Here is a 27,698-nt window from a genome sequence, read left to right as displayed (position 1 = left end):
TCAGTGAATAGAGAATTCTTTAGCTCGCCTTTCTGAAGATGGCAACAGATCCCCTGAGAAGAAATGCTGGCCTGTGGGAGCTAGGAGTTACCTCTTACTTCTCTAAGAGGTCCTTTAGGAAGATGCAAAGAGCATCAGTAATGTTACCCTCTCATGGCTTGAGGTGCTCATGCATAGAAGCTTGAATCTCATGATTCAGTGGATTACTCAGATAATAAATTGCTTATCACTTTGTTAGTGGCCACCTAGTAGTTGTTATGTATGCAAAAGTCCAAGCAAGATCCTTGACCCTCAACAAGATCTCTGAGCCATCACTACGCATACTTATTTTGGTGAGATCTTTGATGACTTGTAAGTATTGGAGACAGGACCACTCTTAGGATATTAGGGTCCCACTCAAGTACTTTTTCCATATAAACATTTTGAGCAACCCCAAATCAGCAGGGCAATAACCTAGGGATTCAGTTGCATACAATACCAACCAGCAGGAGTGGGTGATTCACTTGCAGACTCCCCTCCTGGAACCAGGCTTAGGTCACTGGCCCAGATGCAAGTCTCTGGACTCCCTCGGCTATCTGGTTGGCTCCAGCATGGGGCAGAGAGTCAGGGAGTCCCTTGAAGGGGAGAAAAAGGGACCCAGGTCCACATGGTTTGGTTGGGTCAGGCACTCTGCCCAGATGGTACTTCCTCCCTGGCTGGTTCAGGGTCTGAAAGGTAACAGAAAATTTCAGTGCTTTTCCACGGTCTTGGCTGAAGATGCCCTGCCAAGATAGCACTGCCAACTCCAGCCTCTCTGAGGCACCAGAGGGGATGATGACAGAAAATTTCAAGGAAGGTGTTGCAAGGTGTGAGGCTTCTTAAAACCCAGGCCAAGGAATCCAAGGAAAGACCTTCATATGCCTTAATCTATGGATGGTACTGGTTGGAGATACTGGTTCATTTGGACTGTGAAGGCAAGTATCTCTATGTTTCCTGGGCCTTGGATTCCATTTAAAATAATTTATTTCATGCGGGCTTCAAGGTACAAGTGTATAGGATTCTCTAAACAAAACCCACATTGCAAAGTCTCTGTCTCCCCATTTGTCCAGCAGGTCTTTCTTGCTATTGTGTCAAAAAGGGAGCTCGAATTTTAGAGGCGTTAAGGCTACAATCTGTTGCTGATCAGTAGCTTCACTCTTTTCTTTCATTTGATCTCTCTTCAGTATTAATCTATAATATTCATTTTGTAGTTAAACACATTTGAATTTATAAATGGTTACTTAATTTTTTCTTGTCTGTTAGTCTGTTAGCTCTCTGGAGGATGTACATAGGCACCTTGCTTGGCTCATAAAGGGAATGGAATAAATGCATTCATAATTGAAGTTAAATACTGCTTTCTTCAAAGAAAAGTCTTTTCACTCTGCAAAGCATGAGTCATCTCTAATTGATACTTTATGAAATTTATATTGCATCTGTTGGTTCCATAGCATCTAGGAACCTTTTGAATTTTTGGGTAAAAGTCCAGGACAGCCATCCAAAATTTATGTGTAGAAAGGTACTTGCTAAATCATCTGGTGCAATGTTGATGCTGTTTTGTCATTATGAAGTTATTTTTCTTTTTATGCTGATTATAGCAGGTCAATGAGTTCAGACAATTATCATCTGGCAGATTACCATAAAGAAAAGGGAACTGTAATTTAGTAGGTAAAAAATCTTTTTGAAATGTATTGCTTCTCATAGGCATTTAAAGGAAATTTGCAAAAATGTCCCTTTTTTTAACCAACATGTACATTTTATATATCAGTAATTAATTGGGGATCTGTCTGTTCGAATTTAATATGTTTTTCTCTTTTTACTATTTTTTTTCATAGCTTTGCTGTTTTTGGTTTTATTTGATCAGTTCTCCATTTAAAAAACATTTCTTTGTCCTTGATAGCTGTTCGCTTCTCTTGCAATGCCTGTTAATGGCCTCTTTACTTTTATCATTACCACTAACATTAGCTAGGGTGGTCACGTGTGTTCTGTTCTTTTTCTTTATAGTCATTAACAGGGCTCTCTGAAGACCTGGAGAGCTGGTGTTTCCCAGGTACTATGCAAGTGAAAGTGTTAAGATCCTATGGAGCACTTCAGTTCCCCAGAAGTAGTAACTGTTTGAGCATCTGCACCTCTTCTCTGCTCTGTATCACTGTTTTCCAAAACTGGTGAGCTCCCTCTGCTGCAAGGCATGTGACGGCTCTAAGTCCTGACGAGTGATTCTGTATGGATACGTGACCCTGGAGTTTAGCTTTCCTGTGTGCACTTAGGTGTTTCAAGTTCCTGCCTCCTAATCTCTACATTTCTGATCCTCACACAGCCAGGTAACTTGACCCTCAGTCCTGATCTTTCCTTTGTTAAATAACTTGGTTGACCTCAGCCAGTACCTACTTCCTAACTCACCATAAAAAAGACCCCAGTTCCTTTGCACTGAATTCCCCTTGGAGTTCACTCTTACACATAGCTTCAGAACCCTTTTCTCATTGGCAAATCCTCTTTAAAACTCTAGCTTTATACTTTCCTAATTCTGTAGGATAACTGAACTTAGATATTTCTAGTGGAATTAAACATAGTCAGGGAAAGAAACATTAATAATCTGAACTCCTTACTGACATTAGGCTTGCATCTTTTATAAGAAAGTGTATAATGTGTTCTGTGATGGCTTTTCCTGTTGCTTTGTTTTTCACTTTTTCATACATGTATGTGTAAAATCCTCAAGAAGTTCTAAACTTTTTGAAATAATCATGATTTTAATTTCATTAAGTTCCCAAATATGTTCCAACAGAACTATTTGCTCACTGAGGTATTTTGATTGAAACATTCCCAACCATATATTGTCTGGAGAACCAGACCAGGAATTGAGCACTGGGAATCATTACCAACTTTGTTACCAACCAACTGCTTTGCAATGATAATTATAAAACCATTTCAGTTTCTATGAAGTATAGAATGTGGGTCATTATATGGTCTTTAAATATCTTCTAGCTCTAAAAGTCTATAATTTAAAAATATAAATACATTTTCATAATAAATATTTCATGGTATATGTTTTTTAGAAAGAATAGTTGGCTGTACATAAGGCTTAAATGTTAGAACTTTGTAGATGCAGGATTTCCAGGGTTGAAGTAGAGCTCAGAGATCACTCAGTCCAACCACCTTCCCCGTGATGGGATCTTTAACAATTCCTCCTAGTATTTCCCTAGCTTTTGCTTGACAATCACCAGTGAAAAAGAATAGGTCTTTGGATCTAATTATGACACCCTGTGTTCTTTCTTATATTAAGATGAAGTCAATCATTCTAAAACTTTAACATTTTGGTTCTAGTTTTGTATCCTCACTCAGCAATGAAAAATCCAAGAGCTCTTCCACATATAATAGTTCTCCTGATATCTGTAATCAGCCATGAGAAAGGTTAGCAAGTTGAATAAACACACCCATCTATTTATCTACTCTTGACATGATTTAAACCCTCCACGTCAGCTCAATATTCTCCTCCACCCTAAGAAGGTTGTGCTATGCTTCTAAAAGTGCAGTAATAAATGGATACTATTCCTCGGCTATTACATTACTGCAGCATAGAATGGAGAAGTCTTTTATCCCACTACTTTATATCTATTCACGTAGCATACATTTATTAACTAATATATTGATTAGAGTCACATGAAACTTCTAAAAGTTTTGTTATAAAAAATGCTTACAAGAGCTAGCTATACTTCGCAGTGTGATATTTTGTATCCTCCATATCTCAGTTTTTTGAGAGAGTCTTTAGGAATAACACTAATTTTTTTCATTTGCTCTTCTTATCCATGTCAGTAATCCATAAATCTGTGCTGTTGAAATGTTTATGTCCAAATGACTGGTGGATATATTGACTAAGGACGGAGTGAGTCCTAATCATGCCACTAGAAGCTTTGATCCCAACTGGCATCACTCAACTTATTAGAACTATTACAGGAGGATCATTCAACCAGTTATAAGTCTACATAATATTTCCATCACCTAGGACCCATTTTGACATCTTGTCCAAAGGAATGTCATGAGTCACAGCTCACCTTCCACCTTTCCTTTCAGTCACTGAGTACTTTGATGAAGAAACAAACAAGTGTCTTCAGACATGGCTTTTTTTTTAATACAGCTTAATTTGCTTTGCTTCAAAATAGGTTAATGCCTTCAGATAAAATTAAAAGTCAATCAAGCCAGTCAAGATTCCAATTACTGAAGCATAATTATGGATCTTAAGGTACAGACTCCCTCTTTCTAGTTGTTCTGGTAGAACAGACAGTGTAGCAGATAAAATTTTCCTGGGACAGAAACATCCTGAATTTTTGGTTCTAAGTAAAAGATTGTATATGTTTATATATCATCCTTCTAAATTGAAAATTCCTTGATGCCAACATGCTTTAGCCATTTTTGTAAAGGCCACGGTTGGTACTCTGCACTTAACAGTGGCTCAACATATGCTTATTCATCCAGAGGAGGAAGAAATGAATGATTTTGGTTTGCTGTTTCTTTCTTTTTTTTTCCTTAAAATTTCAACCCTGTTGGATTTCAATGTTATCTTGTTAATGCTTCTTTTTTTGGATGACATCTTTCTCTTAAGTAAGCTGACAGAAGCAAAAATGAGAGTTTTTGAATAATTCCACTTGTATATTCTGTTCACATAACAAATATTTTATTCATTTTCTTTAAACTTTGCCGAATAAAAATAATAAGGATTTTATAATTGCCCTTTGGGTTGGGGCAGTTCTTCTAATTATCAGTTTATTTTGGCTGGTGGCCCTCCTGACACTGTTCTTGCATGTCTGTGCCTTTCACATGTATCATCATTTGTTTTAGATACATCTTTTGTACCAGAATCTTTTAAAAATCTGTTTTTAGCAAGAAGTCTTCTATTTTTAGATATAAGTGCTTCTTCCTTAAGTTCACATTATGATAAATAAAATTGTGAGCATATTACCATCTTCTTGAATTGCTTTGATAATAGCTATCCTTTGTTAGCCTGACCAGTCTTCCTATATTGGTGAAGCCTGAAATTGTTTCTAGAATTTTAGTAGTAGTGCGGCAGTCCAGCTGTGGTGTTGTATAAAGTGACTGACAGAGGAAGTAAAAGTAGTTGTGGACTACTTGCTGAAGTTTGGATATTAAGAGTAGGGGATAGGTGAGCTAGTCTCTAGGGAAGGTGGCAGAAACAAGTGATGACTTTTCAAATATAGATTTGATATGAGTATGTTTAAAGAGGACTGATGGAAATATCAGAGATTGCATCTGGATGCATAAATCAGGGAAAAAAAGGCTGTGGCCATGGGGCTGTTGAGCCTTGTAGGGCACTGTCACATCCTGGATCTGCGTTTCCAGGAAACCGGGAAAGGGGTTCATTGGCCCTGTTGTCTCCATGACCCTCAGTGAGCCCGTCAAAATTCCTTCTGCATCTTCTCATCTTGTGACTTGCAATACACAAAAAGGGTGAATGGAAAGTTTTAAAAAAGAGAAACTAAAATCAGATCCCCAAGTGTGCTGGAAACATTAAGTCCTCTGCCAGGACTTTTTGCCCAAATTATTTATGACCTTTAGGTAGTCTTGGCTCATATATAAGTTTTATCTTTCCTGCATAATACTTAAAATTTATATTTGAATGCTTTAAATGGAAGAACATATGCTCACTGATTCATTTTAGTTTACTTCACTGCCAGTTATTTTAAACACTGCTTTAAATCTGATGCACCTAGTAGATGTTTAATTTGCAAATTCTCCTTCTACATTATAGGCAATAATACTATGAACACGAACTGTCAGATTCCTAATAAAAGTAGAATGAATTTTCTAAGAGGTAACTGAAAACTTGAAACCTCCCATTACTATCGAACTCTTCTTTGTGCTACTTTTTTGATTTGGGTGAATAATCAACCACCATTTGGAAAACATGCTATGATAGCTTTCTGGAATAAAATAATTTGGTTTCTGTTAATTTTATTTAAATGCTTTTTGATGCGCTGCTTCCTTTGAGCATTGGGGTTTCCATATTTATATTGTCTCTGCTGGTAACACATTTATAAAAATCGACTATATGCATACTGAGTTTGATTGACCCAGGTTAGGGGTGATCAATGCAGTCACATTGACTGAGCCATCATGTCTGAACAAGGTATTGTTATCTTAGCTTTTCAGGTTGTTTTATAAGGCAGGCAATACCTCCTTTACAAATATTCTCCTCTAATAATTACTAAGAATTCCTTCTTTGTGGCTTGTCATTCCTGATGGATCCAACCAACCAAACACTGTCACAGTTGTATTTAGCTTTCTTCCCCCACACCATGTTCCACTTAAAGGCACCTAGTGTAGCTACCCTCAGGTTAGCTCTTATTTCTTTGCCCTTGTGAGCTGAGCTTTTTAACTCAGAGTCCTAAATCTCAGGACATGGTCCAAAATTTCAAGTTTGGTTCTTTGCCACTATCAGCCCTCTACCAGCGTACCTTCCATCCACTCTTTCTTATTTTCTATTTCTATTTTAATTGATAGAAGAAAAAAATGTCAGCAGTGCTCCTGTGTCTGAATTTTCCAGATCAAGATATAAAAACATAATCACTAGAGATGCTTCCCTAGTTAGCTGATGCATGAACCAGCAGCACCAGGTGGGCAGGCCCTGGGTTTGATAAGTTCTCATGGTATTTCCCCCACAACCGGATAGAGCTTCCAGGAAAATAGTAGACCCGAGTCCATATCCCTCAACCAAGGTACCAGTGGTACTAGGGACCACTTCCTTTTGGTACAAACACGGTTTCCTGGAACCTACTTGTGCCTGTATTCCCTTCTTATTTGCTCAAGAATTCTTTCCAATACAGATTTTTTATTCTTAGTTTCTCTGTGAGCTTTGATTCACTGTCAGTGTAGTTTCTCTATAGCTCCAAAGGTATAAGTATTTGGCCTTGTTTATTTCATCAGAATCACAAGTCTTTACCATGCTACTGACTCTGGCTTTGTTTATACTCTAGCTCTGATATTCTTTGGTGTAAAACAAAGTCGCCCAGAGCTCAGAAATAATCCCAGATCTATGATGTGATCCCGAATAACTACTGCTAGTTTCTGACCTGGAAGGAGTTGATAAGAATGTAAGTATAATAAATTTGCTTCTCATCTGATCTGACATAGAGACACACAGTCATTGAAAATGGGTAAGAAAGGCGAGGTTTTTAGAAGGCTATATATTTTTCTAGACTTTAAATTACATCTTTGATACCTTGATTTTGACAGAATACTACTGGTAAAATTCTTAGATTCAAAAACTCTTCATCAAAGCTGAATATAAAATAAAAATAGAAAAATCTAAGTGAAAAAGGCAATAAAATACATTTTAAAAGGGAACAGGAAACTATAGATTCTGAGATGAACATACATGTTGAATTGGGAATAAATAAAATGATTACTATATTAGCAAAATAAATATTTAAAAGCAACTATCTACATCATTGTGAATTACCCTACAATATATTGGAAATGACAAATAATTTGGTAAGATCACCAAATAAAACATTTAAAGCAGTTTCTTGGCATGTACATTTTATATCCAAAAAATAATCATCTTCCCTCCTCTTTCCTCCTGCAATACTGTGTTCTCATAGCCGAAGGGGCTCCTCTCCTGAACCACAGATGTCCAGAGAGGATCTGATGACCCTGCTGAAAACACTGAACCACACAGCTGGCTGAACATCAGTTTCCCACGGCTTCTGATGCTTTGTGTGGGTTTCATACTGTGGTAGTTGGGAAAGTCATTTTTGAATAAAACTATAGCCGTAAATCCGTGAACATGAATTTTGCTCTCAGAAATCCTTTTAGTGTAGAGCAGGGGACTAAGTCTGGGGGCTGGAGCATTATTTGTCAGTAAGGATCCCTTTATTTGCAAAATCAAATCCTAAGAAATTTGTGTCATTCTGCTCATCCCTTACCATTGGAAGTAAGAGCTAAATCCTTTCCCAATAGGGTAGCCCTCATTCGCAGTTAAATAAAGGGAGGACGGGGGAAAAATAAGATGGTGAAAAGAGATTCCAGAAGAAATGATAGAGAGGAAGACATCAAAAAAAACAAAACAGCCAAGTGTGTATATCATCATTCCAATAAATATATTTCACATACTCTTTTTGTGTCAATTATATATATGTGTGTCTGTCCATGTGTCCGACCACCATCTGTGTGTAAAAACGAGTAGAGGAAACCTCACTTAAAACAGAGTCAGAAAGCTCTGCAGGGGAGGACCTCCTGCGGGTACCCACCCCTCAACCCGACAGCCTGTGTGATCAGCAGTCAGAAGGAAGGCGAATTCTCATCTCGACAAGAGGGGACATTTTTCTAATAGGAATTATATCTCCCGCATTACACAAAAAAAGAGGAAGGTCTTTTCCTGCCCCAGCAACAACTCACTAACCACTACTTGCAGTTTTTTTCCCTGGAGGAAAACCTCCACGACTTCAAACTCTTGTTCTTCTCTGATGAACATTTGTTCAAAATGACCCTTCCGATTTCCTCCTAAAACCTAAAGAAAGCTGACATTCTCTTGGTCTCTTCCAAGTCGCCGATGGCATGCCAAAGTTTGCTTGTCCCACATTGCAACTCCTCTGCTATTCCCAGATAAACTCATTTTGCTGGTAAAATAGCCATTTTATTTTTAAAGCTGTCATATGTATATATGTTTACATATTTACTTTTAAAGCTGTCATATGTATATGTTTTTATGTATTTACCTAGGGTCATTTAAAATATACTGATCTGTATTTTTATTCAATTAGTCACTGATAATAACTAATCCTAAACACAGCCCATTTTGCTCTATTCCCCCCAGTTACATGCTGTACCATTTGTTGGTGGAAAGCTATGAGAGCTCTCATTTATGTTTTATGCCCTATATATTAGAATGCTTTATTTTGACTGAAGACATCCTTCTTGATTTTTTTTTTTGTAGCTGTCTCAATTTTTTCAACAGAAAAGGCTTTTAATTCAGCTAGCTAAGCTTTTATACACATCTATGCTCAAAGTGGCAGTATACCCAGTGGTTGTAAGCTGGTTTTGAAACATTGGTACTAGGATGAATGTTTCAGCTCTGGAAATTACTAAAACATTGTTTACCCATTAATAAATAAGGAAGGCAGTAATAACACTTTTCTATAGGGTCTTTGTGTCTATCACAGAGTTAGCATTAAAAAAAAATTCTAGCTATTGTTATTAACAGAGAAATCAAAAGTACTGTATGTTTTACAATATTCTTCCCTTGTAAATTTGGTCAAGTATTATTCAACTACATTGGATTTACCAAGCTTATTAAAAAAGAAAGCTTGTCAGGTAGGAAAAAGAAATAAAATGGAAAATAGATGGAGATTCACAAAAAGTTAAAATGAGCAGCAGTGGGAAGTCAAACATATGCCTACTTACGCAGCTGCCCAAGTCGGGCTTTTTCTTTTTTACCAAACAGACGCCCTATTGAGGACTTGATTCCTTTCTTCTTGGGGGCTTTGTGAAGAGAGTCTTGGCTGCTGGCGGCACTGCCAAGCCCAAGGCTGTCAGGCTCCAGAGAGGCCGACAAACTGCTGGAAAACACAAGAGGGCAAACTGCTCGTTTGGATGCAACACCCACACGGCACACAAACCTCCTTTCTCCATACGAGTGCCAGAGGCGAGCACGGAGACCGGCCGGTTTCCTGCCTTTCCGCCCGCCCTTCCTCTTTAGCACAGTGACGTATGAGAACCTAATTTTTCTCTAGAAAAATTAATTTTTGTTCCGAATGATTTTTTCCCTCATTTTTTCATGCCATCTTGAACTAATCAATGAATATAGGTTGGCTTATTAGCTGAATGTTAAATGAACTTTTATTATTGCGCTTTGACCCTTTACCTATTTCTTTCCAAGGGTTTGTGTTTTTTTAGTCTTAAATATAATAACCCATGATAAGAGATTTCAACATAACTAACAATGAAGTTTAAGCTGCTGTTCTAGCCCACAGCTCTACTGGATTTTCTTTCAGCCATCTTTCTCTCTAGTTTTCGAGCCAAAATTATTTAATTTTAAAATATCTGTGTGGGGTTTGGAAGCAAGAAACCATATATCTTGGCAATCACTGGATATTTTTCTTGCACTTTTCAGGTATTCTTTTAGTATGTGGTAAAGTTAGATGACTTTAAGTAGTCCATCTCAGTTCCGTTCCAGGTCAGTATATTTGACACTGTATTAATAGGAGGTGTTCAATAGATAGTCACCACCACTTTTTATCTATAGCTGGCACTTTGACAGTATCGTGATGAGTTACTTAACTTAACCTATTCATCCTAATATATCTGAGTTCACGGTCTGTAGACTTCAAAGCAATAGTTTTCCACATGTTAAAGTATCATTCACTCTTGTTTTGAAGAGTGAGGGGAGTCTATATTTTGAAGCTCGAGTAACTTTTCTTTATCCACATTGAAAATTAAAAATCAACAGGACAAAAGAAATGTCTGCCAGTACACGAAGCTCTGTCATCAAATACATTTGTTGTGAACAACATACGATTTAATAGATTCTTAAAGTATTAATCACTGTCATTATGTTCAGTTCTATCAATTGTATGTCCAGAGATGCTATAATTGATAAGACAGTAAAAGGACATATATTTAAGATATAAATAGTATGCTTAGATTTATTTATGTCAATTATTAAGGAGATCCGTTTGTAATTTTTTAGGTGGATGAGGACAGTATGAAGAGTTGCTATGACAAATGGGATATTTCCCTTTGTAAACTCATCTCTTCCTTTAATATTTTGCCAAATGTGCTTATTTTTTCCCCTAAGAACTTTCTACCTGACCAGCGCCTACAGGGTGGTAGACATACCTATTTGCTAAAAGTAAATGAGCTGCATTAATGTACTTTCAGGCCTTAATTACTCTTACACTACACACCAAGTTTACAGTCTTGTCTGGGAATTCCTCCAGTTGTTTTTTTACTATTCCTAATAAGTCCTTCATCTAGCCTGCTTCCATTTTAATAAGAAATGTCCGTTAAAAATAGAAGAGCTGTTCTTGATATTAGCAAGTAATACAACTACAAAGTTAATTTTAAACAAAGTATTTGATCTCAGAATGGACATTTGTTTTTTTCACAAGTGATCTGGAGGAGAGGGGGCAGGACAATACCCTGCGAGGGAATTATAGCTCAAGTCAAATTTTTCATATAAATTTTTAAGCAGTCCATTTGGAAACACTGACAGGAAGCAAATGTTTTCTGCGGGACAGTGCGCAGCCCGCTGTGGCGAGCTGAGAGCCGTACCTCCGGGCTTCGCTGTGGTAGGCAGAAGGGAGGGTGTGAGTCATCCTGGCCGCTCTGGGGGTGGGGGGAGGAGAGGTTTCACATTTAATTGTGGCTTTATCTTCCCGACCATCTTCTTCCACCACTGCGATCTACAAGTGGAAACAGTACATTCAGATGGACTCTTTCTAAATTTCAGTTGAAATTAGCAATGGAGAATCGTTAAAACAAGGCTATTTGAATAATTCTAATACAAAAAAAAAAAACTTTGCGTATAGAGGTCTTACATATATAAATTCACGTTACTAAGGAGTGTGCATTTCACACTTTTTTTTATGAAAAAAAAATACAATTTTTTAAAATGGACCAACAAAAATTTTATTTAAAAGTAAGTCCCATAGATCATATCCAGGGATGCTGGAATCCATTTTGGTATCTCAGAATGTAAAGGCCTTACAAAAAGTTATTGAATACATATTTGAACTAATTCATGAAAAAAATTACGCAGAGTAAGGTTATTATAACATGTACATCTTTTAAGTGGAAAATTTTTGAAGTGAGAAGGCAAGTTGGCAAAATGTAACTTAACCCGAAAGTGTTTTAAATCAGGCTAATAAAATTTGTTTTAGGATATTTAAAATAACATGAGTGTAGTTTATTAGAAAAAAAACTTTTTTAAAAGTGAGAATAATAAAAGAACATAATTCTTACAAATTCCTTAATTTCACTACCTCTCAAGGGAAAATTGACAAAGGCATATGGAAAACCATAAGAAGATGGAATAGAAGGGGCTTCTTTAAAGAATTAAGTTCAGACTCCAGAACAATTCAGGATACCAAAATTTTGTCAGAGACAATGAACTGTATTAAAATATGACATTACAATAAACAACTTACTTGTAGAGATATTTTTTACAACAAAGCTGCATTATTTACAGCATTCTTGTGCATTACAATATCTAGACAGATCGATGGATACAAAGATTGTGAAAAGCATAGCTGAGAGATACATGGTTCTGGAAGTTTTACTGTAAGACAGTTCTCAGTATGGCTACAGCAACAATTTTAAAGCTGTGTTCTATGTCTACACAATGTCTTGCTTGTTTTCACATTAAGCTATTATGCTCATGTTTGTATATGACAAGAACCTCATGCCTTGGAGAAACTTAGTGGAATTGTTTGTCTAGCCTTTTGTCATCCAAGGCTAGATTACTTTTAACAGTTTAGTCAGATGTCTTAATAGGGTTTCCTCTCTCCAACTCAGATTTCTTTATATATCTCCAGTATAACCCTTGTACATGTGGTGGAAGTCAAAGACAAATAGTAAGAATGTGATAAATTGGAGAGCCAACTGGTAGTGTCAAGGAGAAGATGCAACAGGGAGAGAGATGATGGCTCAAGGAAAAGAGCCATCTAGCTAAGCCATACAAGCATAATATTGGGTCCCTTACTTAAAAAAATTGTTTGGTCCCAAAAGTATCTGGGATAGGCTGACTACCATATGTCGAAGATGCTGAAGAATAGATTTATGCACTGGGCAGTAGGTTGAATCTTTGAAATCTTTCCCATCTGATATCCTGTGAGTCTGAACTCTGCTATTCTCAGTTACCTTACAAGATGCCATTCTGTGAATCAGAACTAGAGTCCATTCTGTTTTTCATATCCAACGTTTATTCTTTTGATATCATACCCAACAGGAGAGCAGTGTATCAAGTGCATTTTCCTATTTTCTGTATTCCTGATGCTCTAGCATCTGAGGCTATGTTGACCCAGGCGACAATGCCCCACCCAGGGCTAGCTAATCCCTAGAGATGGTAAACTCCTTTCTTGAAATGCACTTAGCATATGCAAATCAACCAATCTATACTAGTACCCTAAATCATCTTCTCTATCTGACTCTTACACTGTAGGAAGCAATATTCCACTGCCTTAATCATCCTGGCCAGGTATCAGACAACTTGAAAGAGCCCCTATACACTAGAGCTCACTAATACTATTCAAAGTAGCCACTCCTAACCCTGCTTCCACGCCTTGCCTTGCCTTCCCATAGAAACCACAGTAAAGGCCCCTGGCCATCTTTCCCTTGCTCTTTCTACTTCCTGCTCCACCCTGGTCCTTCCCCTTGGCCCTGTCCAGCATGGCATGCCCTCCCCTCTTGAGAAGTGTGAGTAACAAGCTATCTTTTCATTGTTAGTAATCTCCTGATCTGTTGGCTTCACATACCTGAACAGTAGTGACACCTACTTTTTAAAACAAGCAACATTGTACTGACAGTAAACTATCAACTAATACTCAACAAATAGTAATATAAAAGATATTTACAGTACCTTTCTCCGATGTTTCCTTAGATCACTTGGCTGCGATTGGCAGTAATAAAAGCAACATGAAACAACTAATTAATGATTACCATTTGGTCATGTTACAAGTTTAAATAGTATCTATGAGTTGGTCATCTTTTGTTTTCTAAATAAATGTTTTTTAACCATTACAAAAGCACTCCTCTTGGGAGTTACTTAGGGGGAATTTTCTAGATGGAATGGGTGAGAGGCATGCTTCACGATGTTGACAAGCATTAGGTATGAGACATGGACCCCATGAATATAAAGTAGATAGGGAGTGAGCAAGCCAGAGATAAATATGGGACTATATCCTCCCAAGAAAATACAGATGGGAATGAAGATGATTATGCATACATGAAGATTCAATACACATATATTGAGTTTAGACACAATTCCTTTTGCCCCAACTATGCAGACCTTTGGGCAGGTATGTTGTTCCTGAGGAATCCCAGACTGTCTGGCATTCTAACAGCTTCCCCATTTCCAAATGCCAAAGCTCTGGCCTCAATATAACATGTTTCTGGGGCTTCTGTTTTCTTGTCAATGCTTTTTTACAGAATTTTTTTTAAACTTAGTTAATTATTGATGATTCCAGATTAACCTTATTCATGTCATATCTTTGGTAAATTTGTTATATAAATAAAACAATTTTTGTTGAACTTCCATTATACTTTACATTTCTGTTGTTATTGGAAAAATGGGTTGATTTACTCCATTCAAAATTCTAACTAGATTTTGCTAGCATGTTATTTATGTTTATGGATTTACAATGGGGTAAAAGTAAATACAAGAATGCTTTATTTTCCAGATAAATAACAGTATTTGCAAAACATATAAACATATACAGTACAAATGAATACAATGTCTCTTCAATATCTGCTTTTCAGTCCCTAAAATTTCTCATTTTTCTTTTGAATATTTGACAATGAATTGTACCCATCAAAACCACTTTTTCTCCAATATTTTCTATGGGTAAAAGAAAATTTACTTGTTTTTTAACCTATAACAATAATGAATTTGAAGAGGAGGTGATAAGGAGTTCCTGGAGTTCATTTTTGTTTTACTGAGTCAGATACTGAACATTTTGAATGCCTTTTTACCCTCAGGAAATGCTCTAAATATTTTTAAGTACTCTAATTATAATGTTCATTTACCCCTGATTTATTTATGACTCAAAAAAATGTATGAGAGCCGTGGCATCCTTTTCACACATACACAGCCATCACATCTAAACGGTTATAAATGTATTATTATTAAAATAAATAACACTGTCAGGGATTATGATGCTAATGTTTCTGAAAGTACTTAAAAGGGCAAAATAGTATGTTGTAAAAATGTAAGGAAATAATAGAGGTACAGAAATAACCAGTTTCTTGCCTTCAATGCTGACTAAATTTTGCTTTGTGGGCCAAGATTCTTACTATAGCTTTGGTAATAAGTGGGTCATCAGTATCTGCCACATATATGAAATATGCAGAAACTAAGCCAGAGACAATATCACTTTTAGTTAAAAAAAATCAGATGATAGTTCCTAGATTTCTGAAATGAGCAGGTTATAATGTAGGTTAATATACTGGATTAGTATATCTTAGTACATTGGCTAAAAGTTTGTTCAGTATCTGGATGGGAAGAATCTGATTAGCTGGCCTATGTTCTGATTGGCCATTGTCTGTGCTATTTTTAAAATATTTTAAATTTGAAGTCTGGATATGTGCACAGAATAAAGAATTCAATGGCCCCAAGGATGTAAATGTTTCCATTTTTAAATAATTTCACCATTTCTCTTTGATATAGACTTTCTTGCATGGTAGTCTCATAATTGCAGTTTGAATATGGGAAATGTTCCCTCCCCAGGGAAACCATTTTCTGTCTCAGTTCTCAATTGACAAATTAAAGAAAAAGATATTTTATTTATATACATAACAGAAACTCCGTGAAGATTAAAAGGAAGTATTTTATTTATAAAATAGTTTTTCCCTAGGTGAGAGCATTATATATATGTATATATATATACATACACATATAAATGTATATATGTGCATTAATGTAAATTAATACTAATGAAAGTTTTATATTAGCCATAATACACATTATTGCAACATATTTATTTAAAGATGTCATTTAGAAAATGAATTAAACTTCTTTATTCAGCTATTATACACACACAGATATAGGCATTGGGATGGTTTTTATAGCAGCTTCACAGCCTCCTGAACAGAAACTACATACTCTTCACATTCTGTAGCATCATTGATTTCTCCTCCATTTGTTATACTTGTGATAGATTTTATAGTGTATAAACTATTATTTGCTCTATTTGCATTTTAATTCATCTCTATCCCCAAACTTTTATGTTTAATTGGAATTTTATTGTTTTAATAACATAGTTTTAATATTCATTACAAAACCACAGAACTTTACCTCCAGAATATTTACATTTTCATTGCTGTTGTCATTTCAACATATTTCCAGGTAATTACACGCACACGAAAGAGAGAATAGCATATGCTTTTGCATTAGCAAAATGTGAAGCGACACTCAGCTCCACTCAGCAGCTGTATTGAACATGGGCAATTCACTCTTACTCTGAAGGCCTCAGTTACTTCTGCTCTCTGTTGAGATACTGCCCTCAGACAGTGAAATGGTATCATGAGAATTAAATGACTAAACATCAAAGCATTCAGTAGACATTCCAACCATATTTTCCGATAATATTTTAGCAAGGGACAATTTGATTTTTCCCTCTATTATGTTTAGAATATTTCCAAATTTAGATTTCCAACTTTTAATCCTAACTATAAAGACAAAAGAAAAAAGAATTAAAGAAGGGTGAAAATGTTGACATGAAATCCTAAAACAAAAATGGGAAATTGCTGTTACTGATTTTTTTGGCTCTTATTAAAATTGTATTTGCCTATTATAAAATTACAATTTTATGTTAGTGTAATGAAGGAACTGTAATAAAGTTTATAATTTATTGTGCTAAAACCACTCAGTCCCAATTTATTTCATCAAGATTTCATTAATAAAAATGTACTTAATGGTTTAAGCCATTCAAATTTCGATGTGATATTTAGATTCCTGTTCTTCAATTTACTTATTATGCGACCTTGGAAAAGTTACACCTATGTAGCTACATTTTCTTGTCATAAAGGGATTAGTAATTGTATCTACTCTACAGAGATGTTGTGAAAAAGAAACAGTAAAACATACAGAAAATCTTTAGACTACAGTAAACACCCAGTGTGTTTCAGCTAATGCATCATGAACCCTAAGGGGGGGCAGGCATTCTCTGGACACGCCATCCATACCAGCGTCATGACTCCCATCCGATCCATGTCCCGGGCAGGACTTCGCGGGGTCAGCTTTGGCGTGGAGTGTCCACTAGGGGGAGATGAACTGGCCAGCGAAGAAGCTGTAACCGAGGCAGTGATGGAGGTACCTGGGTGGACCCTTGCTAAATTCAGGCCTTCCAGGCTCACACTAGCCACTCTATTCTCAATTTCTTCAGCACGTAACTCTGTAGATTCTTTTTCTTCTTGGATTAGCCTGAAAGAATGCAGTTTAATTTTATTGCAGTTTAAGCTGCAATAACAGGAATGGGAATTCACATAAGTAAACAAGTAAATAAATAACTACTTTGTGAGCATTTTGTATCAAACTTGTTTACACTTTTTTTTTTCTCTAGGAAATACAAGTTTCAATAAATTCCAGGGGCTTCCTGGTTGAAATTTTAAAAATCCTTTTTTTCAAATTACGAGATTTCTCTTTGTTTTCAGTTTGATCCTCTTTCTATACTACTACCCGCTAAAAGTCTTTTTAAACACTTGCCAGTCTTATTTCTGCCACTAATCCTTACTTTACATTTGAACTCAGGTGCCAATCAATGAAACTTCTGGAAACTCAGATCCCAACAAAGTCACTGATTCTTACCTCCCACCCAATGAAAGTAGCTGATACTTTCATTACTGATAACTGATACAGTAACTGATAGACTCGTCAAAAAATGGGCATCCACACTTATCATTTGGCGAAATGAAACTGAGTCTTTTTTAACATAATACCCACTTAGCCAAGTCACCTTTCAATAAGCACCAGGCAATTTAATAATGTGGAGATGATAATGAGAAAAAAAAAACAAAACTGTTGCTATAAATGCTTTTGAGGAGACAGAGCACCATTTTTTTCTTGAAATAGAAGCTTCAAGATTATGTATAAATTAGTTATTATAAGACAAGGAATAAAGATCTTTAGCTGGGTTGCATAAAGATCCTAGTTAAGTTGAATCTATCACATTTTTCATGTTGTCATAATGAAACTGTGTACCAGGTTGTTCAATTTGCTTGAAAAATGGGAATCGAAAAACCTCTTCTGTGATATTTTCCTCTTAACTACAAATGGCTTATTGTGATCTCTTAGGAAACATAATCCTTAAGTGCAAGATTATCGTGGCAGTTTTCTTTTTACATATTTACTTTGAAAAACAATTTAACGGTCTCTCACAAAACTAAAATACTCCCACCATGTGATCCAGTAATTGTATTCCTTGTTATTTACCCAAAGGCACTGAAAACTTAGGTCCACGCAAAAACCTGCACACAGATGTTGATAGTAACTTTATTCATAATTGCCCAAACTTGGAAGCAACAAAGATGTCCTTCAGTAGGTGAATGGATAAACCATGGCACGTCCAGGCAATGGAATATAATTCATTGCTAAAAAGAAATGAGCAGTTGCGCCATGAAAAGACATGGAGGAATATTAAATGCATATGACTATGTGATCGAAGCCAATATAAAAAGACTACACGCTATATGTTTCCAATTATATGATACTCTGGAAAAGGCAAAATCATGGAGAGATTGGGAGGGGGATAGGGATGAAGAGGTAGAGCATTAATAGATTTTTAAGGCAGTGAAAATAAAGCTATAATGATGGATATGTATCATTATACATTTTCCAAATCCATAGAATGTATAACAGCAAGAGTAAATCATAATGTAAACTATGGTGTTTAGGTGATTATGAAGTGTCAGTGTAAGATCATCAATTGTAACAAATGTATACTGTTGTGGAGGATGTTGTTGCGAATGGGGGAGGCTATGCACGTGTGGGGCCAAGGTGTAGATGGGAAATCTCTGTATCTTCCCCTCAATTTTGCTATGGACCTTAAACTACTCTAAAAGAAAAAAACAGCAAAAACAATATTAGGAGGCACATTTACACTTAACTGCAATTTTTCACCTGTACAAGAATATGAATTCTGTTACTTTGGAGTTTACTTTCATGGGTGCATTTGAATTTCACACAAAGATCAGAACCCCAAAGGAAGGCTTAATTGACTAACATAGTACAACATTTTAATGTTTTAAATACATTGCACTGGAAAAACTGCCTCTTCAAAAAAATGGAATTTTGTACTTTAAAATCAATGGTGGGAAATGATTACTTAAGAAAATCCTGGTGAGAGGCAACATTGTTCTGCTGTTCAAGAAGACTGTAGCTATTAACTCTGGGTATTCTGGTAATTTGGAAGCAGAGTCACATCTAGAGGAACAAGTTGAGTGAAAGACTTAAGTCAAATAGGAAATCCAATGCTATCCAGATGTTCAGTAAATTTGGAAAAATAAATGAAAATCCATTGGTCTTTTGGATTATGATGTAAACATGGAAAGTGAAGAAAACAACAGTAGATTCCCTTCAGAATATTTCATTGTGTTTGTGATGTATTCCTAAAGGAATCCCACAGACGGATGAAAGCATAAATAAGACAACAAAACTAAGGCAGGCAAAATAATAGCTAACTATAGGTGGACTGATTAATGAGTATTGCAGTGGCAAATGAGTTTAAAGTAATCTGATCCCTCCCTTTAAAAAAATCAGGGGACTGTGAAGAAGCCAGAAAGAGGCATTTTTTAATGGTTAGAAATAGTTTGTGAAAAAAGAAACATCTGAACCAGACATAAATTCTCATTGGTGTCAGCAGATATTTTTATCAATATGCCTATTTTTTTTGACAGTTGCTATGCACTTCTTAATTTCTTATAAATCAGCAACTCTATCATGGGGGGCAGGGAAGCACATTAAAGGACAACAGTTTGAGCCCACTATTTGGGTACTGACTTGATGAGTCTAGGTCAAGATTGTGACTGGGAATTGCTGCCCTAATGTAACAAAGCTAAGAGTCCCTGGAGGGATATAGATTGTTATTGAGGGTGTGTGTTCTGAAAACAAGAATATACATATCACAAGGATATACTTGATTTCAAATCTATTCAGTGAGTTCAACTATTAGCTGCACAGCATCAAAAAGTGTTATTCATTTTGAATGCATGTTCTGTTTTTTTTTCTTCTATTTACAGTAATCATATATTTATGAAGCACTTTCTGTTTATCAAGCAAATTTCTAAGATCTGGAAATAAAACAGAGAGCAAAACCAGGTACATTTTTTGTTCTTCTATAAGTTAAATCTAGAGAAGGCAAAAAATTTAAGGGCAGTAAAATGAACAGAAGGACAGAATTGGTGGCGGTGGAGTTGTTCATGGTGAGTGAGAGTAGAGTGGGTGAGGTGTAAAGGCACAATGGTGTGGATTACGAAGAATGTTCCGGAAGAAATGAACAGCAACAACAAAGGGGAGAGCATGGAACAGTGAAGGAGCTGAAGTCATGTATAATGGAACATGGAGTTGGGCAGGTGAATGATAAGAGATTTTTGAGGCAGGCGGGAGACTGCAGACCATATGAAGGATATCGATCATCTTAAGAGCAATTGAAGGGTTTGGAAAAGGAACGTTATGTAAGCACGGCTGGTTTTAAAAAACCTTCTCTGCCTGCAGTGTTACTTTGAATTAGATGGGGAAGTACAAAGAAACCAGACAGAAATTTTTACTGTCATCCAGATGAGAAGCTATTATAATGTGCAACAGGGTGATGACTGTAGAGAATTAGGTGGATTTGAATCATATTAGGAAGCCAAAATATTTAGCCAGAGCTGCAAAACAAAACAAATAAAAGCATTGTTCAAAACAGTAAAAAACTGTTTCTTAGTTGAAAAACCAAATTTCCTGATGTTTGAAAGAAAGAAAAAAAAATCTACGTGACCCAGTTGGAATTCTCACTGGAGTTGATGATAGAAAAAGAATGAGATTTGTCATTGAGATTCAAGAGAGTATATATATAAAGTTAAAACTGAAGTTATCATAGTGACAACCATTCTCAGTATTTGACATGGTAACTTGTATTTCAGCTCTATGATGTTACCTAAACTTTGGAAACTATCCATTATCTGCTGTGTGGTTATAACACATTTTTTCATATCTAGTATGAAATAATTCTGTAGTTAATTTTGCTCCAATGTCTAAACACTTTCAAGGAGCTAGCCACATATTAATTTGGAAGCTACTTATTATCATTACAGCAGTATTAAGTGTACCTTAATGTAACTTATTACCACAAATATCACTTAAATAGCAAATATTAACTTTAACAGTGCTTTAAAATTCATTAGAGAAGATTTTATCTTTACTTCATTCTTTTATATTGCCCTAATATCATTAATCTGTATATGTTTCATGTATGTTCCTTAAAAAGACTGTCCTAATTTACAAACAATATATATACATATCCTGGGATTTTTGTGAAAACACACATTCTGATTCAGTAGGTGTGGGGTGAGGTCTAAGATTCTGCAGTTCCAACAAATTCCCACACAGTGCCAATGCTGAGTATCCCATTTTTAGTATCAAACTTGTCTATCCCTTGGAATCACCAGTAATAACTAAACTCACCTGATTTCTTTGTTGATGGCATCCAATTGTTCCTGAAGCATCATGGCTAGAGTCTGAGCATCTGAATGTCCACTTGGAGAGAGAAGATCCATTGAGCTAAAAATCGTTTCTCTGTCATCATCATCGATATCAGACATTTCTGTGTCACTTTCAAAAGGGTGGCTGCTTAGCACTCCAATTTGTTGGGTTCTGTTCCACTCATGATCCCCAAGAGATTTCACCTGAATGGTAAATGAACAATTATAGTATTTACCCTATTGCTCATTTTCAAAGCACTTTTCTGATAAACAAGGCAAAAGCACACATGATTTTGCAATTTACCTGGCAAAAGCTGAGCTGCCGCTGAGGATTGCTAACATTTTAATTTATCATTTCATAAAACAGCCCCTTGACATATTAAGTAATGGCATGCTCTAGTTGTCACCATAAATATCAAGATTTTCATTGGAATAAAGATGATAAACTGCTGCATGATTTCTAGTTCAACCACAATTCAAGGCAACAATTCCTTTAAAGTATCTATGTTTGTAATATCCTTACAAATTGAACAATGGAACAATTTCTTGCTTCCAAATGGAACAATTTCTATTTAGTGGCACTTACCCATTTCCATCTCTAATACTAATTAGTCTTACCTATACTTATTATAGGTTGAGACTACAAATATTATAACACAGTAAGTTGCACAATAATTCTCTCCCTAACATTCATTTACATATATTCTAACAAAATATCATTAAAAATATTGTGAAATGGTTTAATTTAATCTCCACAGCTCTGGTCACTTAAATACCTCTTTGATTTTTTTAAGCCCAGGACACTAATTAATGGGAATATGTCTTTTGAAATTCATTTTTATTGTATTTGATATTAGTTTCAAGTGTAAAATATAGTGGTTTAAAATAATATCCATTACAAAATCCTCACCATAAGTGTAGTTACTATCTGTCACCATACAAAGTTATTACAATATTACTGACTATGCAGCCTATGGAAAACAGTATGCAGGTTCTTCAAAAAATTAAAAATAGAAATAAAATACTATCTATACAATCTGAAATTCCACTTCTGGGTATTTTTACCTGAGGAAAACAAAAACACTATTTCCAAAAGATCTATGCATTCCTATGTTTATTGCACATTATTTACAATAGCCAAGATATGGAAGCAACCTAACTGTCCATCTGATGAATGGAAAAGATGTGTTAACACACATACACACTGGAATATTACTCAGCCATAAAAAAGAATGAAGCCTTGCCATTTGCAACAACATGGATGACCTAGAGGGTACTGTGCCAGGTGAAATAAGTCAGACTTATGATTTCACTTATGAAATGGAATGTTAAAAGCAAAATAAATGAACAAACAGAAACCAGGAACAGATCCACAAACACACAGAACAAACTGGTGGTTGCCAGAGGGCTTGAGGGGGGAAACAGATGAAATAGGTGAAAGGGATAAAGAGATACAAACTTCTAATTATAAAATAAATAAGTCAGGGATGAAAATTATAGTATAACTATGCTTTTTCATTTGTTATAATAAATCTTCCATTTGAATGAAAGTCTTGAGTAACCAGTAGGCCAGTGTTTTCCAAGCGGTGATCTGAAGGTACGAGAGGGTGGGAGTAAGAGAGAGGTCCCAGAGTTTTCTGATTTTTAAAAACTTGGCTTTCATTTTTGCAATGAAATGAAATCATTTTTGGAGGGAGAAACATAATAATATTACCCTAAGTATTTTTTTTAAGGTTTGAAGACCTGAATTGACATTTGTGATACAAATTGTTTTGGTACCCAATAGCACAAATTTATTTGTCACATAAAAGTGAGAAAAGAACTGAGATGGACTTAACTTGTTCTTCATTTATCCATTTATTCATCCATTAAACAAATATTGAATGTCTACTATGAGGGATTAATTTATACATGACACATAGGTGCCAACTAAACACCACAGAGTGTCAGAGCCTGTATACAAACAAGGACAAGTAGGTTATATATTATTTTGAACACATACAAGTATATGAACTATACTTAGGGCACAAAATGCGACTGTTACTCAACATAGCTCACACATATTAATAATTGTCTGAATGGAGGCTGGCACTGCAGTTTATAATGAAACATTCTCCATAAATACTTTCAACAGTCTGTGTACATTTTCCTCAAAGTTTTATTGAAATAGTTATTGTAATTTAAACATTTAATTAATTATAATTAGCAATATGGATGCCATGGCTTAAGGGCCCAAGCAAACAAGAAGTCCATTTTTTGGGCAATATAATCTAATGGATAAAAAACATGGATTGTGAAACCACATAAGTATAGGCTCAAGTTTGACTCTATCACTTTGATGGCTGTGTAATATTGAACACTTAAATTTTCTGAGCTTCAGTCTTGTCATATCTGAAATTTGTATAAAAATAGTACTGAATTCATATGGTTATGTGGATAAATATATGGGAAATGCTTACTTTAACTACTGGTATACAGCGGTGGGGGTTTCATGTTAGCTATAGTTTTAAAACTATGTCATATATCACCCTTGAAACTAATACAGATGTTTTAATCTCCTAGTATTAATTTCACTCTATCCAAAATGGAATAGTGTATTTACTTAAAATCATCAAAGACTTGAAATAAGAAGTTTGACCTTTGGCTCCTCTCTTCGCACACCCATGCGGCCTCTCCTTGGTCTTTTTATGACTTTAGTGGTTCTGTAGTCAGACTGGCTGTCCACTAGGGATCCAACGGAATACCGCAGCTCAGCTGAGGTGTCAAGATGTGTTCTGCAAGGAAGGAAAAATACAGAATATGCCCAATGTCAAAAAATTAAACTTTCTTGCAAACCACTATTTACTGCTTAATTAACCAATAAAGCAAAAACCTGCAAGGAAAGAAACTGCAGGGAAAAAAACCCGATGAATTGTCATGACTCTCTGAGGTCTCTCCAGAGGGTTATTTCAGATATTATAGTCTCAGGTCTATTCCTGAATGTCAGATGCATTTTCTCTTTCTAGAGTATATATAAAGAGCATTTCTATTCATTAATTATGATTTTCAAATGTGGTAGTACAAGGAAACACGTGGGGACTGGTTATCACAATTCACTGGCTTAAATTCTGGCAGTTCTGTTCAGTGTGAGCTATTTAGTGGATACCCCAATATACACCATTTATTACTGAATTTTTTTTAACATGCCTCATTAAGGTAACAGAAAAATGTATAAACTTTTGGGGTCCCAGAATTCTCTATTATCCAATTTAGGAAATCAATAAGATGCTTAAAATCAGACTGACCCCAGTTTAAAAATTTTATTTTTAATAAGATAGGATTTACCACTAGAACAATTTTTCAGCTTTTGATAAGACATTGTTCCAAAAAGATTTAAAAAATCTTTTGATAAGCACATTTGGTTCCGAAATCTTAATGATGCAACACCTGGGAAATTCCACTTGGAAAATATCACCACACTGGTTTTCAATAAACACGATAATAGAGTACATTGTAATGAAAGTGCAGTAAAGCTTTCTCCAGGCACATTATTTATATATAGATTTACAGCAAGTTCAGTTTATTGCTGCAATGATGATGATAACAGTGACAACATGCTGTCCTATAAAATGATCCATCATCAGTAGGAAATATGCTTAAAACGGTTTTCTCTTGAACTTGGCGTTCCTGCTGATCTACTGTGCTCTCTCCCTTAGTTCTCTTTGGGAACAAAGATAGGCATTTCCAAATATTTGGCAATATTTTTAAAAGCTAGGTAAGTCTGGGCTTCTGCAATAGAACACAATGACTAAGGCAAGTCCTTGTTTTGGCAAATAGGACTTTAAAGCAAATAAGCTCAGGAATCAGTCCTCAAGATGACGGCCACTGTTTCTACAGCAGTGAAGCCGTGACCTACTGAAGCAAACCGGTTTTATTAAGGATAAGTCATATGTAAAAATGAACCGACCATGCCGTGCTCAGAATAGGCCCAAATCTCAGGCATATTCTCCTGAGAGCAGAGGGTGTAAGTTTCGTGAAAACAAAGATCAGAGTTTAGTCACCACTCTATGCTGATGGGAGTATTCCCAGCATATAATAGGGACTTGATAAATATTTGGTAAGATAATGAATGAATGGAGCTGATTGTAATACAGTCCGAACTGTCTGGCTCAGAGCATTCTAGGTACCTTTTTTTTTGGTTTGTGCCTGCTTAGTATAATCTCGGAGTGGAGTTTCTAAAATTATAACTCATTATCTTAGGAGTATTTTTCCTTGTTGTTTTATCTCTCAAGTCCAGGTCACTTATAAAAAAAAAAATGAAATAAAACCCAGGTATGTTCCCATCAGTGCCTTTCTTCAAACTCCTCAATATCCTTCCAAGGCCCTTTCCAGGCTGGGCCCATCGACTTTCCAGTTTCACTTCTAGTTTCCGTCTGTCTTCTTTCTCTCCATCCAGTTGTACTTTCTTTTAATTTCTTCAAATAACTCACACGCTTTTACACTTTGGAGCCTTTGTACATGCTGTTCTTTCTGCTGGAAATAATCTCTTCACACATTTACGTGTTTAACATTCTTAAAGCCTCAGCTTTAAAGTTCCACTGGCATATGCTATTTTAGCGCATGGTATTCCCTCTATTAGAACAGTCCTCAAATTACTACTCCTGCATTTTCATCTGGAACATATATTCTTCACCACCATCTCCTCTGTATCTCCAACAGCAGTGCCTCGCAAGCAGAGGGATTAATGGATCTTGAAAGAAGAAAGAACTGAGCAAGTATCAACCGTCGAAGAGCCCACTGCTCGTACATCATCTAGAGCAGTTACGTCACTTCTCTCATTTTATTCAACTCTGTGAGCTAGTTGTCCAACAGAAGTCAGAGGCGATACTTACATAACAGTTCAATTTTTAAATCATCTCTGGTGTACGATATTTTGAGAGGCACTTGGGGGTTTAAGCTACAATCTAGTCACTGGTTCCTTTAGACAGGTTTCCCCTCCTGTATCTCCTGTGACTCTTGCATGTAACCTCATAAATGGAGTTCCACAGATAAATTAAGTTTGAGTTTTCTTAGAGAAAACGTTTTATCCTTCCCTCTGCTTCCACTGTCTTTCCAGTTACCCAGATCCTAGTATTTCTTCAGAGCTGGCAAATCAGGCCTCTCTATGACTCTGGGACTCACTGTACTTTCTTTTGAGATGAGATACTGGCAGGGAATGCTAGTAACTGATACTCACCGACTTCAGCTCATCCCTCCCCTCCTCCCCCACCTGTAAGATCAAAAAACAGTAGATGAAGTTCTTGCGCACCTTCTGTGTCCTTTATTGGTTCTTTTTCTATTTTGTGCTCAGAAGCATGAATGTTTACACTGCTGTTTAATAAATACTCAGTTATCTGATAACATAAATTCTATCAATTCAGCTATCTTAATAATTTATATATTAGTTTATACTTGTGATTCACTGTTTATAAAACACCCTTTGCTCACCTAGCTCATCTTATCTGCAAACCAAGCTTGTGAGATTGTTATAAAAATATTATTTTATATATAGTTCATGTAAAATATGATTCATACATATAAAATTCAGGCACATTAAGGAGAAATGGGTTTTCCAAAATTGAACAGCTAATAATCGCATCTCTGAAACCTAGGAATGTCAGTCTTCCTATTCTTGGACTAACGTTGTTAAAACCACACTCTGCTGTATCAAAGACTAATTGTTCTGTGTGTAGTTCCCAAGCTTCCATGATAATCCTTCAAAGTGGATGAATGTAACACTGTTAGGCTATCCATGATGACTCACTGCAGTGATGAACGTTTAGACAGCACTTCTACAAACTGTATTTCTGAGATCAAAGGTCAAAAAGACAATAAAATGGACATTTTGGTCCTATTAAAACATATTTAATTTGTTGACTGCCTAATGCTTGTTTTATGTATTTACTCTGGTGATATTTTATCAGTTCTTTTCCTTCTTCCACACCAGCATCATCACCATGCGAACATCTATCACTGGAATAATAATTTCAGTTCAATATATAAACCATCACAAATAATTTAGTAAAACAAACACAATTTTCTAAATCAAAGATGTACATATTTAAAGTTCTTTGGGTGTTTTTATGCCTGCAGAACTGCGTTTCTTATACTAAACTGAAGGCAGAAATAATCAGAATATTGAATTTTGTTATTATTAATATTTACTGAAGAGAATATAAATGTCTTTAGGATTTTTTTAATTTGGATTTTTCATCTGAGCATCTGAAAAATACTTCACTAGATATTTATTGATCATTCAG

At 35.7% G+C, this 27,698-nt stretch overlaps 1 protein-coding gene across 29 annotated transcripts in view; it reads right to left on the bottom strand.

Annotated features, from left to right (window-relative positions):
- The window catches only part of PPFIA2 (PTPRF interacting protein alpha 2), a 493,962-nt gene that overhangs the window by 59,341 nt on the left and 406,923 nt on the right, over positions 1-27,698 (bottom strand). For 19 of the 29 annotated variants that reach the window (XM_073214786.1, XM_073214785.1, XM_073214788.1 and 16 more), the window contains 6 exons: positions 24,059-24,194; positions 21,404-21,624; positions 16,927-17,164; positions 13,604-13,633; positions 11,299-11,429; positions 9,430-9,584 (listed from right to left, as the gene is read on the bottom strand). In XM_073214786.1, the coding sequence (XP_073070887.1) occupies positions 9,430-9,584; positions 11,299-11,429; positions 13,604-13,633; positions 16,927-17,164; positions 21,404-21,624; positions 24,059-24,194 (911 nt within the window). The remainder of the gene's footprint in view (positions 1-9,429; positions 9,585-11,298; positions 11,430-13,603; positions 13,634-16,926; positions 17,165-21,403; positions 21,625-24,058; positions 24,195-27,698) is intronic. The other 10 variants (XM_073214787.1, XM_037010644.2, XM_073214794.1 and 7 more) reach the window with 1 other exon arrangement.

The sequence above is a fragment of the Manis javanica genome, chromosome 10 (genome assembly GCF_040802235.1).
Source record: "Manis javanica isolate MJ-LG chromosome 10, MJ_LKY, whole genome shotgun sequence".
NCBI lineage: Eukaryota > Metazoa > Chordata > Mammalia > Pholidota > Manidae > Manis > Manis javanica.
The sequence above is the reverse complement of the archived record's forward strand: the minus strand, read 5'-3'. Positions and strand labels throughout refer to the sequence as shown.